We start from the raw sequence: 20,919 nt of genomic DNA, 5'->3' as shown, positions 1-20,919 counted from the left end.
AAATTCCTAGAGAAGCTAAGAGAGATGTAAGAAGAAGTAAATAGTAAAACTATATTAGTGGGGGATCTCAACCTTGCTCTCAGAACTAGATGAATAAAATCACAAAATAAATAAGAAAGAAGTTAAGGAGAAGTTACGTTAATATAATATGAACAGAATATCAGAAAAGTTAGGTATGATAGATTTTTGGAGAAAACAGGAAACGGGAGTTTACTTTCTTCTTGGCAGTTCACAGAACCTATACAAAAATTGACCATGTATTAGGGCATAAAAACCTCAAAATCAAATGCAGAAAGGCAGAAATAGTAATATTTTAGTATATTTATATTTTACATATTATACTATATCTACTATATATTATACTATATACATACATTATACTAAATTTACTAAAAAATAGAAATTTTTTTCAGATCATCTTGCAATAAAAATCATATGCAATAAAAGGACAGGAGAAAATAGACCAAAAAGTAATTGAAAATCAAATAATCTAATCCTAAAGAATAAAAGGGTGAAACAAGAAATCAAAGATACAATTAACTTCATCTAAGAGAATAAGGGAAATTTTTATATCTCTAGATGATTACTTGCATAAAATAGAGAAAGAGAAGATCAATAAATTAGGCTTACAACTAAAAAAGCTAAAAAAACGAACAAATTAAAAACCTTCAATTCAATACCAAATTTGAAATTCTGAAAATAAAAGGGGAGATCACTAGTTTTATTTTTATTATTATTATATATATATTTTTATAATATTATCCCTTGTATTCATTTTTCCAAATTATCCCCCCCCTCCCTCTACTCCCTCCCCCCGATGACAGGCAATCCCATACATTTTACATGTGTTACAATATAACCTAGATACAATACATGTGTGTAAATACCATTTTCTTGTTGCACAATAAGCATTAGATTCCGAAGGTACATGTAACCTGGGCAGACAGATATTAGTGCTAACAATTTACATTCACTTCTCAGTGTTCCTTCTCTGGGTGTAATTATTTCTGTCCATCATTGATCAACTGGAAGTGAGTTGGCTCTTCTTTATGTTGAAGATATCCACTTCCATCAGAATATATCCTCATACAGTATTGTTGTTGAAGTGTACAGTGATCTGCTCATTTCACTCAGCATCAGTTGATGTAAGTCTCTCCAAGCCTCTCTGTATTCCTCCTGCTGGTCATTTCTTACAGAGCAATAATATTCCATAACCTTCATATACCATAATTTACCCAACCATTCTCCAACTGATGGACATCCATTCATCTTCCAGTTTCTAGCTACAACAAAAAGATCTGCCACAAACATTTTGGCACATATAGGTCTCTTTCCGCTCTTTAGTATTTCTTTGGGATATAAGCCCAGTAGTAGTCAAAGGGTCTGCACAGTTTGATAACTTTTTGGGCATAATTCCAAATTGCTCTCCAGAATGGCTGGATTCTTTCACAACTCCACCAGCAATGTATTAGTGTCCCAGTTTTCCCACATCCCCTCCAACATTCATCATTATTTGTTCCTGTCATCTTAGCCAATCTGACAGGTGTGTAGTGCTATCTCAGAGTTGTCTTAATTTGCATTTCTCTGATCAGTAGTGATTTGGAACACTCTTTCATATGAGTGGATATAGTTTCAATTTCTTCATCTGAGAATTGTCTGTTCATATCCTTTGATCATTTATCAATTTGAGAATGGTTCGGTTTCTTATAAATTAGGGTCAGTTCTCTATATATTTTGGAAATGAGACCTTTGTCAGAACCTTTGCTTTTAAAAATATTTTCCCAATTTGTTACTTCCCTTCTAATCTTGTTTGCATTAGTATTGTTTGTACAGAAACTTTTTAGTTTGATGTAATCAAAATCTTCTATTTTGTGATCAATAATGATCTCTAGTTCTCCTCTGGTCATAAATTCCTTCCTCCTCCACAAGTCTGAGAGGTAGACTATCCTCTGTTACTCTAATCTATTTATGATCTCACTCTTTATGCCTAAATCATGGACCCATTTTGATCTTATCTTGGTATATGGTGTTAAGTGTGGATCCATATCTAATTTCTGCCATATTAATTTCCAGTTTTCCCAACAGTTTTTTTCCAAATAATGAATTTTTGTCCCTAATGTTGGTATCTTTGGGTTTGTCAAAGACTAGATTGCTATAGATGTACCCTTTTTTGTCCTTTGTATCTAATCTGTTCCACTGATCTACCGGTCTATTTCTTAGCCAATACCAAATGGTTTTGGTGACTGCTGCTATATAATATAGCTTTAGATCAGGTACACTTAGACCACCTTCCTCTGAGTTTTTTTTCATTAGTTCCCTTGCAATCCTTGACCTTTTATTCTTCCATATGAATTTTGTTGTTATTTTTTCTAGGTCATTGAAATAGTTTCTTGGGAGTCTGATTGGTATAGCACTAAATAAATAGATTAGTTTGGGGAGTATTGTCATCTTTATTATATTCACTCGGCCTATCCAAGAGCACTGAATGTCTTTCCAATTATTTAAATCTGACTTTATTTTTGTGGCAAGTGTTTTGTAATTTTTCTCATATAATTCCTGACTTTTCTTTGATAGATGGATTCCCAAATACTTTATACTCTCAACATTTGTTTGGAATGGAATTTCTCTTTGTAGCTCTTGCTGTTGCATTTTGTTAGTGATATATAAAAATGCTGAGGATTTATGTGGATGATCACTAGTTTTCTTAATAGATAAAACTGAGTTGGTTTTATGGGGAAAAAAAAGATAAATCTTTAGTTAATTTAATTACAAAAAGGAAAGAAGAAAATCAAATTTTTAGTCTCAAAAATGAAAAGGAAGAACTTTCTACCAATGAAGAGGAAATTAGAGCAACTATTAGGAAAGGGACTCACATAAGCAAAAAATGTTTGTGGCAGCCCTTTTTGTAGTAGCAAAAAGCTGGAAACTGTATGCCCAACAGTTGGAGAATGGCTGAATGAGTTATGATATATGAATGTTATGGAATAGTATTGTTCTATAACTTCTTTCCTTCCTTCCTTCTTTCCATCCTTCTCTCCCTCCTTCTTTCCCTTCCCCTTTTATTCCTTTTCCCCCTTCCTCTTTCCCATCCTTCCTGATTTTTTATAAGAGTAGAGTTCTCTAAGAGGAGGAAGGGAAAGAAAAATTGATAAATGTAGCTAATAAAAAAATAATATAAAAATAAAATTTTTAAATACACAAATGATTTTGGTCTCATAGAATCCCAAATATTACCTTTAATGTTAATGTTAATAATATAGGGGATGTCTATCTGATGTCTAGCAGTCTTACAAGACAAAGAAACCTCTGATTATTCTGTCCCTAAGGCACCTTCTCCTCCTTAGAAGGAGACAAACAAAAAACATTTTTTAAGCCAAGTTTATGCAAAATAAATGAATGAATATTAAATTCATGCTTCCCTTAGATTCTTCTAGAAGTCCTTGTCCAGGTTCATAAATGCTGCCCAGAGATTTTAGTATAAAATGATTTTCCAAGGTTGGGAGGGGGCAGCAGAGCCAAGATGACAGAGAAGAGATACATCTTTTTCTGAGCTCCTACCATGATCCTCAAAAGTAACAGCAAATCCAGCCCCTGAACTGATTTTGGAGTGATAAATGGGAAATAAATTGGGAAAATTGGGAGTATAACAAATTACCAGCAGAAGATAATTTTGAAGATTTCCAGAAAAGGTCCCTTTCAATCAGGCCCAGAGGGAGGTAGGCCAAGTGTAAAAAGTAGGCACTGACCCATATCTAAACCTGTATACAAAGATGATGTCAAAATGGGTCCATGATTTAGGCATAAAGAATGAGATTATAAATAAATTAGAAGAACATAGAATTGTCTACCTCTCAAACCTGTGGAGGAAGAAGGAATTTGTGATCAAAGAAGAAATAGAGATCATTATTAGTCACAAAACAGATAATTTTGATTATACTAAGCTAAAAAGGTTTTATACAAACAAAACTAAAGCAAACAAGATTAGAAGGGAAGTAACAAACTGGGAAAACATTTTTATATTCAAGGGTTTTGATAAAGGCCTCATTTTCAAAATATATAGAGAACTGAATCAAATTTATAAGAAATGAAGCCATTCTCCAATTAATAAATGGTCAAAGGATATGAACAGACAATTTTCAAGTGAAGAAATTGAAACCATATTCAAAAGGAGTGGTGCCACGATGGCAGAGAGCAGACACCACCTTCTGTGACCTCCTTCTCCTCTGATATTCTCTCAAACCAATAGCAGATTAAGCCTCTAAACTGGTTTTGGAGTCAAAGAACCCACAAACATTTGGACTACAACACATTCCCAGAAGAAGACACCTTGGAAGAACTTCAGAACTGGTCTGTTTCAAACGGGGAGGGGGACACTCTGCCAAGCATAGGGAGACAGGGTTGGGAGATGGGACCGGGAGCCAGAGTGTTGCAGCTTCCACATATCTGGGAATCTTCTATGAGTTTCTTAGGCCACCTTGTCTGAGTTATAAGTTATAAGTATAAGTTACAAGCAAACCTTGTCTGGTTTGGCAGATTTGCTACAAAAGGCAAATTGTAAGCCACTGAGCACAGGGAACAACACAGGACCTAGTTGCTATTGCCCAGCATCAAAAGTCAATCAGCAGAACTGGCACAGGGCAAACTAAAGCAGCTGTCACTCCTTTTTGTTAAGAGCAGACTTCAAAAATAAGCAGACTTAAAAAAAATGAGCAAAAATAACTCTCCGCCTAGACAGCTTTTATGGAGAGAGAGAACAGACCTCAAAAAAAGATTGAGATTCCTAAAGACAAACCAACTCCAGAAGCTCCAAAGGGAACTGAGCTGGTTCCCATTCACAAGATTTTCTCAGAACATTGCATAAAGGATCTTAAGAGTTAGAAGAAAAATGGAGAAAGAAAATGAGATCGTTGCAATAAGAGATGGGAAAAGCATATAACTCCCTATAAAGTATATTTGATGAAATGGAAAAAGCATGTAACTACTTACAAAACAGATATGAAAAAATACTGATTCACTGTAAAACAAAATTTCTGAAATGGAAAAAAATGCAATGAACAAAACAACAGCTAGGTGCAACAGCCCTTCTAACTGAAGAAGCCTCTAAGCTCACCATCGGGTTCAGAGCATTTCTGAATCCAAAGGGCATTAGTGGCTTGCTTATTGGGAGGCTTGCCAGATATCAGGCTCCCCCGCTAGAAACTCCTGACCTTATTCTCATAGTGTACCACATCCTTACCCCTGCTACTCTGCTCCCTGACAACACTCAGTTGAGTAACATGACAACCCAGATGGTGAATGGTTTACAGATGGGTCCAGTTTTCTTGAAAATGGGGAAAGCCAGGTTGTTCTATGGTAACTCTCAATAGCCCCTTAAAGACAAAGCCAGCACCCACCTCATGACTTCTGCCCCAATTGCCCCAATACTGAACCCATTGCCCTTAATAGGACTTTGGAACTGGGGAAAGGAATGAGAGTGAACACCTATAGTGACTCCAAATATACTTTTCAAATTTTACACACTCATGGAGCTATATGGAAAGAAAGAGGACTTTTGACAGCAAAAAAATTCTCTTATGCTCTATACCTTAGCTTTTAATCCCGGAGGCAAGCCAGTGAGATCTTCTTTCTGGCCTGCCCAGCTCTTTGCAGAGTGAAATGGCCCAGCCTTCACTTCTCAAATAACTCAAAAAGTGGCTGAGAGACTTAAGATTAGCTTTCTTTCTTTCTTGTTCTTTTCCACTTTTTCCAGATGTACCTTTAACAACACTCTGAAGATAACAGTTTTGCTCCTAGTATTTTTTCTCCAGCTCTTTTGGTGTCATTCTGTGATACCTGCCAGTGGAGAGATAATTCCTTAGTCTTTAGTCAGTTTAGATAACTCCATGGGCAGTGGGAGCATTCAGGACTGTTGGGTGTGCCCTCAGCAACCCCAAGGCAGTCCACATATGTGACCTGATGCATTATTTGCAAAGATCCCATTCTTAAATATCACCTTCCCCACCCTGATTGCCACACAATTTGTACTAGCTACCTCCCCAAGAGAATAACTTTAACCTGACTATCCCTTGTTTTCTTGCCAGAAAGGATTTCTTACCTACATAATTGTAGGATATCCATTCCAAAAATTTTCTGACAAACTCACTTTCTTTCTACACCACCTTCCTTGAAGCTTCAATCTTCATAACCTTCTGAAAACCAACATTTTGACTCATATAATTTCATGTAATTATAATCATCCTTGGGGATAACAAGGAAGTTACTACAAAACTTGACCTTAGGTACCATCTGTGCATGTAAGGGTTATACTTTTCTACGTAAAAATGGGATTTCTATTCTACTTTGATGTTTCTAAGGGACCCTCTTCAACCTGTAATCCTCTTTTCCCAATGCTTAATACCTTTTAAACATTATGGTGCTTGCACCCCAGGTCATCTGAGTGTTGCTGTGTATAATGCCTCTGCTTCAGATACTACCCTCACCCCTTTAAGAAGAAAAAAGTGGGAATTTGGGGGGAAACATTCTTTGGTATTTGTCCTAGGAAAAGCTGTTTGGGAAGCATTTGGGAGGCATTCATGATAGCCTTATGCTTACCCTCTCCTGCTCCCCCTCAATCTTTCTCTGAATGGGGTTCCTGGCTATTGTTTCTATTAACTCCTATACTAACTTGACTTTTTATTATTCTTTTTGCTTATATTTGATCCTTGCATTTAACTTACTTGTGAGATTTGTTTCCTCCAGGCTCCAAGGTATGAACTTCCAACTATTTGTTCACCTTGAATACCATTGGCTAACTGATTCTGACACTCAGTACCCCTCTGAATGCTACTGCTGCTGACATCTTCAAATCACCTGCCTCCCCTCCAGTATGGACCCCACTAGGAAGGGCAGCTTTAGCATTTAGAAGCTCTAGAAGATGAGATTTCTGTCCCTTTGTCCCAAATCAATCTGGGGTACAACTGCTTGGGAAGGAACTGATGTAATATCGCTTCTAGAGGAGACAGTAATGATTCTGACTTAAGGGGGCTTCTGTAGAACAGAATTATAATTGATTCTAAATCTTCTGGCTTTGGAGAATGCTTCAGGGACTCCCCACACTCTCAATTTAAGAACAACTATCTAAATGATTCTGAATAGATCACTCCTCAATCCATTGCTGACTGTCAGATAGCTCCTGACTTCAAGATAGTCTCACAGATCAAACTCCAAATACAATAATGATAATCTGGTCACTGAGAACTAACTCTGGGCCATAATATTAGCATATCTACAACATGAATAACAAGGTAAATGTGTCTCCTTGCTCCTGTTTCTTTGCTAAATTCATTTGGAACTTAGCCCACTTCAATTGGTGTTACAATTACAATAAACTTTGCCCCTTGACCAGGAAATGAATTCAAGCCTGCAAATTTTTTTGAGACACCTCGTGACACTAGTCGTGTGATCCCATACTTTTAGGATCCCTTTCCCAACCTCAACAAAATCAGTGAATTCCTTTGACAACTATACAGTATTCCAGAAAATTCTCTCTTCTCCATATTATCTATACCGCTGACAGATAAGCCCCTAGCTCACTACATTCCCTTTTTCTTTTTCAACTCCAAATTTCACAATGAGTTGTGCTCAATAATGAGCTTTAATCATTAAAAATAAAAGGAACACTGATAGTTTTTCTTGTAAGAGAGCAGGATCCTATCATAGCATTTTTCTTTCACAGCCTCCAAAAAGATCATCACAAAGATTGCTGTTGTTGTTTCTCTTTGGTACTCAGAGAGGACCATAATATCGGAGAGGTGGTACCATGACACACAAGTGAATTGGATTTAAGTAAGGGAGGGCTGTGCAAAGTCGCCTGCCTCACTCTCCCCTCCAGTGGCCAGATACAGATCAGGAGAACTGGAGATTGCCCTGGATACAGTGGGAGACCTTGGCCTTTTAAGCTAAGGTCTTCAACAGGTCTCAGTTTGACTGAGATTGTATCCATTCAATAGTCAGAAGTCTCTTTATCATCTCCTGACATTACAAGGATAGTTCTGACACACTCTGGAAATTCATTTATATCACTTCTCCCTTTCATCATGCCATAAACTCATGCTTTCTTTCTGTCACAGGATTTTTTTATTTACTTTTCTTCTTGTTCACAGCTTCTCATTCGTTATATATTACACCTTATTTACACTTATAATGTACCTTTTCCATTCCTTGATAGTCATTTTTAATTCTTCAGAGTCAGTAGTGTTATAGATTTTGTTAACTTACAGAAACAGAAGCAAAATGTCTGTATTGAAAAGATGGGTTATTGTTGTTATAATAATAAGACTAAAGTAATGAAAAGTGCTTAGCAACTTCCCCAAAGCAGTCTATTTAGGTATAAGTGAGAGACATGTATATAAATCAGAGACACAGAATACTGGATCTAGAATCAGGAAGACCTGAGTTCAAATTCAATCTCACACACATAGTAGCTATATGACCCTGGGCATCTCATTTGACCTGTTTATCTCAGCCTTCTTGAGAAGGCTTGCCTCCTCTCAGGATTATTATAAGGATCAAATGAGAAAGAGGAGAGAATGAGAAAGAGAAGGGGGAGGAAGAAAAAAGAGGAAAGAGAGAGAATGAATGTATGTGTATGAACATGTGTATGTATACATCTACACACATTTTTTCAAAGCTTAGCATACATAGTACATGCTATGTGGATAACTGAGCAATAAGCATTTTTTCATACATTCGTTTTTTCTTATATAGCCATACAGACCAAATTTCTTTGAATGATTTTAGTATTTAGAAAGTGTTAGTATTTAGTATTTAGAAATATTTAGAAAAATCTTCATTGTCTAAGGGATCCGATGCAATCACAAACTGAAGTATATGAAGGATATCATAATCTGTAGAGAATCTATTTCATTATTATTTTGTCCATTTATGTCTGACTCTTTGTAACCCTATGGACACAACATGCCAGGCCCTTCTATCCTTTACTACCTCCAAAAATCTGTCTGAGTTCATATTTAATGTTTCCATGATACCATCTAACCACTTCATCCTCTGCCTGTCCTTTTTTCTTTTTTCTTCAATCTTTCCCAACAACAGGGCCCAATGAGTCCCATCTTCTCATTATGTGGCCAAAGTATTTAAGCTTTAGTATTGGACCTTCCAGAGTATAATAGTCTGAATTAATTTCTTTAAGTATTGACTGATTTGACTTTCCTGTTGTCCAATGAATTTTCAAAAGTCTTCTCTAGCAACACAATTCGAAAGTGTTGATTCTGTGATGCTCAGTTTTCCTTAAAAGTCCAACTCTCACCCACCATACATTGCTACTAGAAAAATCCATAGCTTAAGACATTTGTCAGCAATTTGATGTCTCTGCTTTATAGTATGGTGTCCAGAAGGCCATCATTTTCTGGACTCAATCTTTACTTTAGCAGGATCTATATCGTACTGTGGTTAAATACTTTTTGACAAATTGACATCTCCTTCTTTCCTTTATACCTCATCTGATGTTTATTATCAGAAAAGAAATGAATATGATTATTTCTGCCTTTATTTTCAAGGAATCTTGAATGTTCTTGATATGATGTGAAAAATTTTGTTAAAAACAAGATAATGTGTCTTTATCTATGTAATCTTAGTGCTTAACACACTATATGATGCACACTAAGTATTAATAAATATTTGTTGACTGACATCTTAGAACAGGGAAACAAGTGGATTTACTTAAATTCTGAGTACCAATATCCCCACACACATACACAAGGGAAACAAGTCCCTCAGATATTACTCCAGTGTGTATGGTCATCTCTTAGTGCCAATCATCGCATCTTCAGGGAATAAGGCTGACTGACATGCGACTGGGAAAATATTTTTTTTAAATCACAAATGGTTTAGAGTCAATGTTAAATTAAATTCTTTATATTTCTATGTTTTCCTCAAAATGACTATGCAAGCAAACCTTTGTGTTAGACCGAAATAATCCTTTTAATCCAACAGCTATTCACCACAGAAGTAAGTTTGAAAAACTCAAAGAATTCTTTTTCAACTTCAAAGGGATAAAGCCTAGCTGCTTATCTGAGTCAAAACCTTTACAATCTCACCTTAGACCTCAGCTATTACTGAGTTTCTAAGAATCAGTGATGTCTCTGTACAATCCAATAAGACTGGAAAATTAGTTTGGAGTCAAGTTATGTAAGGCTTTAAAGGTCAAACAAACAAGTTTTAGTTTTATCCTAGAGTAGAACAAGAAGCCACTGAGGTTGGTTCAGTAATGAAGGCCCAAGATTAGAACCAAGTTTAAGAAAAACTATATTGACAGCAGTATATAGAATGGAAGGGGGAACAAGGAGATGCTATTGCAATAATATAAAAGAAAAGAGCTAATAAGGCCATAAACCAAAGTAATAACTTTGTAAATGGAGAAGAGTCAAGATACAGAAGATGTGACAGAGGAATAAAAGGAATATTATCTGGCAAATTATTAGACAAGTTTCTTTTTTTGTTTTTGTTTTTGTTTGTTTGTTTATTTTTTTATTTTTTGACAAACTTCTTTATAAAGAACCTTCATACAGAGTATTTTGAGTCTGACAATCTCACATGATCTGAATGAAAACTGCTGTTTTAAAGTGGTTTCCATCCATTGAAATTCATCTATTGAATAACATTATGTGGTTTTATTACAAATTTAGTCATAAATGATTTTTGATGAATCAATTGAATGAAAGCGTTTGTAAAGGTTAATGGGAAAAACGAAGAGTTAAGGATAATGCCTAGATTATGAATCTGAGACACTGAAAAGGTGGTAGTTCCAGCTACAAAATTAGGAAAAACTAGAGGAAGGAAGAACTTAAGGAGAAAGACATTAATTTCAATTTTATAAATGTTTAGTTTAAAATTCCTGGACATACAATTTGAAATGTCTAATATGAAATTGAACCTTAAGGGAGAGATGATGAAAATACCAACTAAAATATTATAGAGATGAGAACAGAAATTGGAGAACTCATAATTAGATGGCTTTAGTAAGAATGATGAGTTAACAAAGGAGACAGAAAAAGAGCTATTGGAAAAATAGAAGCTGAACCTGTTAAGAATAGTGTCATGAAAACCAAAACCGTTAAGAATATTGAGATGGTCAGTAGTATCAAATGCAGTCAATATGAAGAAGAAAAAATCCGATCTGTCAAGAGATTATTAGCAATTTTGGAGAAATAATGACATTTGATGCATGTGGCCAGAAAGAAGAATGTAGAGTATTAAGAACTGACTGAGAATAAAGAAAAAGAAGGCAATTATTGCCACTGTTTGGTTGGGAAAGGGAAGATAATAGCTACCTTTAATAAGTTTTAATGTTTATATACAATGTTTCTACAGAGTTTGTATGACAACTAAGTTAGATAAGTTGATGAGCTTAGGTATAATAGTGAGTTCAGCAGTACTGGAGGAGTTACAGTCACTGTGGATCACTGAAAGCTCATCAATGAAAAGCAATGCATAGGCAGGTCAGTATTTCCCTCTTTCAGCAGAATCTATCATCTTGAATAATAAAGTACTGTCTTTTATTACTATGATTATATTGAGAATCCTGGAAAGACATGAAGTAAACTAATGGAAAACAACTATAATAAAACTATGGAATTTGAATGATGCTACAATTAACAAATTTTGTCCCAAAGATACAAGAAGAATGATGTACATATAATATTCTTCCCCCGTCCCCCCCTGCCGCTGGGGTTAAGTGACTTGCCCAGGGTCACACAGCTAGGAAGTGTTGTGTCTGAGACCAAATTTGAACTCCTGTCCTCCTGAATTCAGGACTGGTGCTCTATCCACTGCGCCACCTAGCTGCCCCATATATATTCTTAACAGAGCAATAAATTTATTGAATCATGTCTGGCAATTAGTAATTATGTAGTAAATTATACAAAATTATTCACATCTCTTTTTCTAGTTATTTATTCTACTCATCCTATTAACCCCAAAGAAATTTTCAACAAAGTTTTAATATATGTGACAAAATATTTTGGTTTTGGTTTTTTTTTTGGTGGGGCACCAAAGTAAAAAACAAGAGGCTATCCATTGATGCAAAAATAGCTAAAAATGAATATAAAAAATATTTTAAAGAATATGAGGAATTCAGAGAAATATGGAAAGATTTATATGAACTGAAACAAAATTAAATAAGCAGAAAAAGAAAAAAATTCCATATATTAAATGATTATGTTCACAAAAGGATCAGCAAAAGAAACCCAAATTTTGAGTAAAAAACAAGTAATAGTACTGAAGGACAGATTAACAAAACATTTCTCTTTGCTCTCAGAACATGGAAAGGTATTACACAACTAGATGTATATACTGTCAGAGGTGATCTGTCAAGAGTCTTTACTTTTTTATTTGGTTCAGTTGTAGAGGATGAGGACTGATGGAGTATATCTGGAAATTACTGGGATATAAAAATAAAAGGCTTTTAAAACTTTTTAATAGTTATATTGTATTTCAATATATATATATATATATAATGATATTATTTTGCCACTTTATGCATTCTAATTACTTGTTTCAAACTTTCAAAATAGCATATAAAATTATGTTTTATGTTTTAGTCAGCCCAATAATATGCCTCAGCTTTGGCCCTTTTCTCTCAGAAAGTAAATGGATTTATTTGGATCATGGTTATTTGGATCTCTAAGTCCAACTAGTAAGATAATAACATAGGGATCTCCAATCTTACAATGTAACTGACTGAAATAACTTTCTTTCTTGATTATGAGAAGAGACTTATTTTGGATTAATACATTATTTATAAATATTTTAACTTAGAATTAAGCAGATTAAAAGAACATGACAGCTGTAAACTACACAAATCTATTTAATTAATAGGAGTATTCTTTTTTTATAACCTATCTCAATTCCAATAACTAATTTTTCTCATATGTAAAATGAGGAAGATTGGTACAGATAACTTGTAAGTTGCCTTTCAATTCCAAATCTGTGATTCTATATTTTATAACTAAGTGTACTTCATACAGATTTAAAAATATTTAGAGTGATTTAGATCAATACTACATAATGCCTATTTTTCTTCTGTTAAATTTATGAATACACTGAATTTGTAAATTCAGTTCTTTTTTAAATAAAAAAGTATTTGGAAATATTAAATTTCACAGTCAATCCAATGTTAAGCAATGATCACATTTTAAAAATTCCAAGGTAATTCCACAAAATGAGAACCAAATAGTAAAAGAGTTAAGGACAATTATAAGAAAGCAAATTCTGGTTTTTTGATGCTTTATCACTGTATTTGTTAAACGTCATTTTAAAAATTGAAATGGCAAATGACAGTTATGTAGTATTTTAAGAATGAAATGAGTAAATAGTGAATAATATGTAATATGAAACTCAAGACAAACTAGAGGAAAATTTGGAAGTCCTTTTTCCTTTAAAATTACGCTTATTAATGACAAGAAATTACTTGTCTGTGAATACACAGATACTAAATACACACACATATATAATCATCTCAACGGCTGACAGGCAAAGGAAAAATAAACAATAGAATAGGTTTTACTCTTACTATCTCCTGGCTACTACCTGAAAATATAGCTTTGATTTGTCTTAGTAAACCAGATTTATTATATATTTTAAATATATATTTTATTTTTATATTTTAAAAATTATTTTATTATAGCTTTCTATTTACAAAACATATGCATGGGTAATTTTTTAATATTGTCCCTTGCAAAACCTTCTGTTCCAAATTTTCCCCTCTTTCCCCCCATCCCCTCTCCTAGATGCAGGTAGTCCAATACATGCTAAATATGTCAAAATATATGTTAAGTCCAATATATGTATACATATTTGTAGTTATCTTGCTGCACAAGAAAAATCAGATCAAGAAGGAAAAAAGAAAAAATCCCTGAGAAAGAAAACAAAAATGCAAGCAAAAGTGAAAATGCTCAGCTCCCACAGTCCTCTCTCTGGGTACAGATGGCTCTCTTCATTACTAAACAACTGGAACTGGTTTGAATTATCTCTCTGAAGAGAGCTACGTCCATCAGAATTGATTATTGTCTAGTCTGGCTGCCGTGTATAATGATCTCCTGGTTCTACTTGTTTCACTTAATATCAGTTCATATAAGTCTCTCCAGGCCTCTCTGAAATTATCCTGTTGGCCATTTCTTACAGAATAATAATATTCCATAACATTTATATACCATATTTTATTCAGCCATTCTCCAACTGATGGGCATCCATTCAGTTTCCAGCTTCTAGCCACTACAAAAAGGGCTGTCACAAACATTTTTGCACATGTGGGCCCCTTTCCCTCCTTTAAGATCTCTTTGGGATATAAGCCTAGTAGAAACACTACTGGGTCAAAGGGTATGCACAGTTTGATAACTTTTTGATCATAGTTCCAAATTGTTCTCCAGAATGATTAGATCAGTTCACAATTCCACCAACAATGTATCAATGTCCCAGTTTTCCTATATCCCTCCAACATTCGTCATTATCTTTTTCTGTCCAAATTCATTATATTCTATCAGGATTCCTACTCTAATTGGCTCTAGCATATTGATATAGATGCCTTAGTTTTTTTACATGAAGAAAGCACACTATTATGTATAGTTATAGTCTTTTACAATCACAATTAATTAGGTTAATCCTAATTAGGTGCACTTTTACAGCTGTAAGTTCATGAAAGAAAATAAAAGTTATTTTAATCATTTAAAATCATTAACAATGAATGATATATTGAGTTTTATAACTATTTGCTTGTAAGTGCTTTGCTGAATCAATATTCATAAAGCTAATTTGCAAAAAACATGCAAATCCCCAATTGGTTGCTAATTTAAAAGCCCCAAGAACTAGCATCTAAGAATGGAAGCTCCCATAGTGTCAAAAACAAAAATTCAAAATTTCTAAGCACGTTAAGATTTACAAATAATTACATAATTATCATATTTCTCTCAGGGGTCAAACAAAACAAGTGTATTTATCCTTCCGAGTAGCTAAATTAGGATCAGAGAAAGAGAGATATGTCAGTATTGAGGAAAACACAAGTTCAAATTTGGCCTTAGATGCTTACTAGTTGTGTGACTCTGGACAAGTCACTTAACCTCAATTTGCTTCAACTCAGCTGTCAAATAGAAATAATAATACCTACCTTACAGGATTATTGTGAAAATCACATGAGATTATATTTGTTCAATGTTTAGTAACTGCCTGGTACATAGTAGATGCCATAAAAAGTGTTTCTTCATTTTGCATTCAAGTATTTGAAAAAAATTAAAAAACAACCCTCTCCTACTTTCCAAATCCTTCTTCCAAGACAAACATATCTACTTTATTTTTTTATCTTTTTCAGTCATTTTACCATTACTCATTTTTGGATGGATATATATATCAGTTTCTCAGTAACATCAGACATCTTGAAAATTAGAATAGACATTAATGGCTATAAGAACAAACAAAAAATAATTAAACAAAGTCAAAAAATTGAAAAATACTAGATACTAAGCTTTAAAACTTGATTAAGACTTGAAAGACACTGTTACAAGAGAGTTTAAAATCTCATTAAATTCAGAAAAGCAGAAATATTAAGCATACTTTTTACTATTAACCTTTATAAAATCATGAAAGAAAGTATTAAAATTAAGTGAAAACAATAACTTTAAAGAATTGGAAGGCCAAAGAAAGCTAATGACAATAAGACAAACAAAACAAAATTCCGAGACATAGTCAATGGAATCCTCCAATGAAAAAGGCTGTCCTTAAATACTTTCATCAACAAAAGAGCACACACTGACAAATTAGGCCTTTAATGTTAAACAAAACAAAACAAAACAAAAAACAAAAAACAGAATTCCCATCCAAAAAAACCCCAAAAAACTAAAAACCTAATAGAACATCAAATATTATCTTTCATTCAAAATACACTTTCAGTTGTTTTTTTAAGATTTTTGAGTTCTAGGTTCTCTCTCTTATCCCGACCAACAATTAAAAAAAAAAAAAAAAAAAAAGTGTTTCGGTATTGACCCTTCCTCTCCCCCATTTTATCAACCATATCACGCCTCCCATATCCCATTCTCCTTCTATTTTCCTGTAGGGTAAAATAGGTTTCTATACTTTCCTGGAGTATCTATATTTTAATTCCCATTTGAGCCAATTCTGATGAGAGTAAGATTTACTCACCAACCCTCTCCTCTAAAAGCTTTTAATTTTTCTTGGAGGCTTTGGATATAGGAGATTCTACTTTGTTTTTAACCTTCTGAGTGTGTGTTTTGTCCTCCTTGTCACCATTATAACTTCCAATAGTCAAAAAAATTTTTTTTATTATCTGCTCATTTGTTAAAGTAGGACTCTATTTCCAGGTGGAGGCTGATGCAATAATTTTAAATAAAATATTAGTTAAATATGTAACACAATATATCACAAAGATTAATAGTAATAGTCCAGTTTGAATTATGCTGGCAATATAGAGCTATTTCAATATAGGAGAAGTTATAAATATATTTTACTACATTAATAACAAGCATAGAAATTATATGATTGGGAGCAACTAGGTGGCGCAGTGGATAAAGCACCAGCCTTGAATTCAGGAGGACCTGAGTTCAAATCTGGGTCAGACACTTAACACTTCCTAGCTGTGTGACCCTAAGCAAGTCACATAACCCCAGCCTCAGGGGAAAAAAAAAAGAAAGAAAGAAATTATATGATTTTATCAGTAGACACAGAAAAAAAAAGCTTGACAAAATACACCACTTAAGAACACTATCAAAGAAACAAATGCACCTTCCTAGCACTTAACATATTGCCTAGCATGTGAGTCTCTAATAAAATACCTGTGAATTTTACTTGACTTTTCCTAATATAGCAAATACTCACACACACAATCACATAATCCACACATACATAAAACCAATAACCAATGTAGTATTAGCCTTTTTTCCAATATCAGGGTTTTAATAAAGATTATACTCTCATTACAACTGACTAATAAATATATTATCCACCAAAAAAGCTAATTATACAGATAACATAATATAATATAAGATCAAAGAGTAAGGAATCAGAATAAGCAAAGAAGAAATAAATTACTTTTTGCAAATAATATGATACAGAGAAACGTAACATATCAAGTAAAAAAGAAATTAGAAAAATCATTACCTTCAATTAAAGTTTTATGATATAAAATAAATTAAGAAAAGTCTATAAACAGTTATAATTATATTTATATAGTATACAGGAAGATAGAGTGTCAATTATCTTACATATTCCATCTGTCAAGTATTTTATACACTTCATAAATGACATTTCTATTTTTATCATTTCCTTCTGGATTTTATTGGTACTTAACAAAAAACTGATGAGTTATGCGAGTTCATCTTATATCTTGTAACCATGTCAAAGTTAATTGTTTCACTTAATTTTTTACTTGAGCGTCTAGGATTCATAAAGTTAAACCATGACATCATTTCTAGAAAGCAATAACTATTTTCTATTTGCCTCACCAAAAGGTATGATAAGTCATATATTCCATTTTTGACTCTAAAGGAAGAGCTGAAATAAGAATCTTGTTGGAGGGTAATATAGTTTGAGTCAAATGAATAACAGCTAAAAAATGAAGACTTTAAACCAAGCAGACCACAGAAGAGTTCTGAGGATGAGATGCAAAAATAAAACAAAAAACAAACAAAAAACAACTGATTTCAAAAGACTGACTTGATCTCAGCATTAATTACTATAATTCCTGGTATGATAGGAGAAGCCAAAGTGGGAAGACTATAGAATAGTCACTGATCAAGAAGTTCAGTTAAACATTTAACATGTATGGGATTGCCTGTCATCTAGGGGAGGGAGTACAGGGAGGGAGGGGAAAATTTGGAAAAATGAATACAAGGAATAATGTTGTTAAAAAAAATTACCCATGCATATGTACTGTCAAAAAAATTATAATTATAAAATTAATTTTAAAAAAAGAAGTTCAGTTAAATGAGAATATATACAATTTGTGAATAATGGACTGAGGAAGAAGAGAGTTGAGGCAAGAAGATCAACTAGAAATCTCTTGCAATGGTTCATGAGTGAGGAGATACAAAGGCCACATGGCAGAGAAAGAAAAGGGGTATATATAAGCAGAAAAGAATACAATGATATTAAAGATGACAATGCTAGCTTTGTCAGAAACCAGAGGTATTATTTTCAGATGTGCTTTCATCATGTATGGATTACCCACATAATTCCTATGAAGGTCCACCTTTCCCACTGAGTATGCATGTATTTATATAAAAGTAAATACAATGATTATGGGTGCAATGGTATTTTATTATATTGTACACAGCGTATTTAATTAAAATACCTTTGCTATGAATTGAGTCCTATCTGTCTGACTGGCAAAAGGTAAAAATACTTGTAGGGGCTTGCTGTCTAGTAGTTTAGAGAGAATGCTAACCAAAAAAATAATAATAATAATAATAATAATAACAAAAAACTGACCTAGTTAATAGAGAGGTCTGAAAAGTATCACACATATTCTGCACAAATATGATTTTTATCTTAATTTGTATTGGTAATAATAAGAATAAAATATGTTTGAATTATCCTAGTGGTATGCCAAACTGGTTGTTAGAATTCATTGAATATGGTGGTCAGAGAAGGTTATTTATTGCAATGGGCATTTTCTATTAGCATGCCCCTACTGAAAGAATCCATTTTCTCCCACTGGAATGTGGTCTTTAAATATAATATAGAAACAAAGATGAGACTTGAATTCAGGACTCCTTGACTCAGAGACTAATTATCCACTAAACTTTGCTTCTCTTAGTTATGCTTATGTTTAGGAGAAGAAAAGAAATTAAACATTCATTGCTTCCTCTAGGACCAAGAACCTGAGCATTTACCAGTGTTATGGAATCTGTAGTCAATAGCTTTGCTTGAGAAATATCATCATTCTTGAAATAATTTTTAAATTTCTATGAAAGCCTCATATTCAATTATTTTACCAATCTTTTATTTTGAAAATGTTCTATATCTAACCAGAAGTTCATGAATTCTATAAATAGAGACCAATTCAAGCATCTGTTCCAATACTGAAAAATAACAACTGCTTTTTGAAATTTTTTTGTTCTGCAGATACTCCAAAGAATGTTGAAATGCTATATATTTCTAACTAATTGACTGAAATTTTTTTGGATACAAATTTCATAAACCAGTAATCCAAAGGATTCAAAAAATGGATCATACCCATTAAATGGAATAACATCAGGTAAGAGTATTTATAAGACTTTTCATATTTGTACCACAAAACATACAATCATTAATTTTTAGAAATCCAGATGAGTGACAGGTGATACTTAATATAATGACCCTAAAATTTGGGCAAAAGTCTAAAAACAAGGAATAGATCTAAGAAAATTATTTTGGTAGTATTTTTGTAAGGAAAAAGCTCATAAGCTTAAGTTCTTAAAATTTTCTTAAGATACATTTTTCCCTGTAAAAATAATGATTGAAATAGGTCAGGTTTGGAAGTCTTAAGAGTCTCAAATTTGTACATTCTCTCATCTATAGTCAATAACAACTAAGTCAAACTGAAGTTATCTGCATCTAAAGTAGCTATTTCTATTAACAAGACCAGTGTAATTGTGATTCTAGTCCAATGACTTGGAAGTCTATTGAGAACTAATCTTTATTTTCACAAGTAAGTCTAAAAATGATCTTTGGCCCTAAAACATGTTTATTATTTAGTTATAAAGCATCTTAAAGAAATCTCCCAATCTGTAGGGCAATTTATCCTTACCTGTGCACATAATGTAGTTGATGTACTGAATCAATGGCTATGACCATCTCAGCCAAGTAAAATCGAGCCATATCCTCAGGCAGTCTGTCTTCAAACTTGCTGAGCAGAGTGAGCAAATCCCCACCAACATAATAATCCATAACTAGGTACTGTGAAGGGAAATATAACATTTCTTCAGAAAGAAAAATTGAACACATTCCCAAGGTCAAATGCCAAAAGAATTCTTATGAATCCATTTTTTAAAAATGTGGATAGAAAGATCTACAAGTTTTACCAAACCTTTTTGAATATGGAGATCCTTAATATTAAAAACTATCATTATAAAAACTTCACATAAGAATTTTTGATCTATTAGTATCTGTTAAGAAATTATTTAGGATACTACTTCAATGGGCCTGTGATTTTACTGACACAGAGTAATGCATATAAGCACAGGTCACAAACCAGCTTTGACTTTTCATCCTGTATGACGCCTAGTTTTTTATTTTCTTGCAGATACTCCAAAGACATATTGAAAATGTTTTTTGGATGTTTTCTCCAGTTTGTGGATACTGCTACAGTTCTTTTAGGCTGTCCATCTATTATCCATACTTGCCATATAACAAAACTATATTTGTGCTTAAATTTTTTTTACATGATGCTTTGTATACCACCTCTCATAAGACTTCTACATATAAGTACAAATAACATATGCCAAGCAAGTACAATTAATGTCAAAGGAAGGCAGTGGTATTTAGGAAGAGAAAATAGGATCAGTCATATTTCAGTTGAGTTTTGAAGAAAGCTCAAGATTCCAAGAAACAGATGATGTAAGGAAGAAATACAGGGATGAGGAATAGCTACAATCCAGGAACAGGGAACAGCCCTACCATGTCATATAAGAGAGATGAACAAGATCAATTTGGCTGGACTGTATATGTTTAGGGGAATAACATGCAATTAATATGCAAAAATGAGTTGAAGTCAGGTTATAAACAGATTTAATTACCCAAGAAAGGAAACTACATTTAATCTTGGAGGGAACAGGAGACAGGATTTTACTGAACAGAGGTGACACAGATCTATATTCTGATCTGGAAAGTAAAGAAAAAGTCATAGTGAGGCATTTTTCTATGCCAGGGAAGATTAGT

At 33.4% G+C, this 20,919-nt stretch overlaps 1 protein-coding gene across 12 annotated transcripts in view; it reads right to left on the bottom strand.

Annotated features, from left to right (window-relative positions):
- The window catches only part of CDC42BPA (CDC42 binding protein kinase alpha), a 328,754-nt gene that overhangs the window by 164,946 nt on the left and 142,889 nt on the right, over nt 1-20,919 (bottom strand). For all 12 annotated transcript variants that reach the window (XM_074262585.1, XM_074262586.1, XM_074262589.1 and 9 more), the window contains exon 5: nt 19,790-19,938. In XM_074262585.1, the coding sequence (XP_074118686.1) occupies nt 19,790-19,938 (149 nt within the window). The remainder of the gene's footprint in view (nt 1-19,789; nt 19,939-20,919) is intronic.

This window comes from Sminthopsis crassicaudata, chromosome 4, assembly GCF_048593235.1.
Source record: "Sminthopsis crassicaudata isolate SCR6 chromosome 4, ASM4859323v1, whole genome shotgun sequence".
NCBI lineage: Eukaryota > Metazoa > Chordata > Mammalia > Dasyuromorphia > Dasyuridae > Sminthopsis > Sminthopsis crassicaudata.
This window is presented reverse-complemented; position numbering and strand designations above follow the sequence as displayed.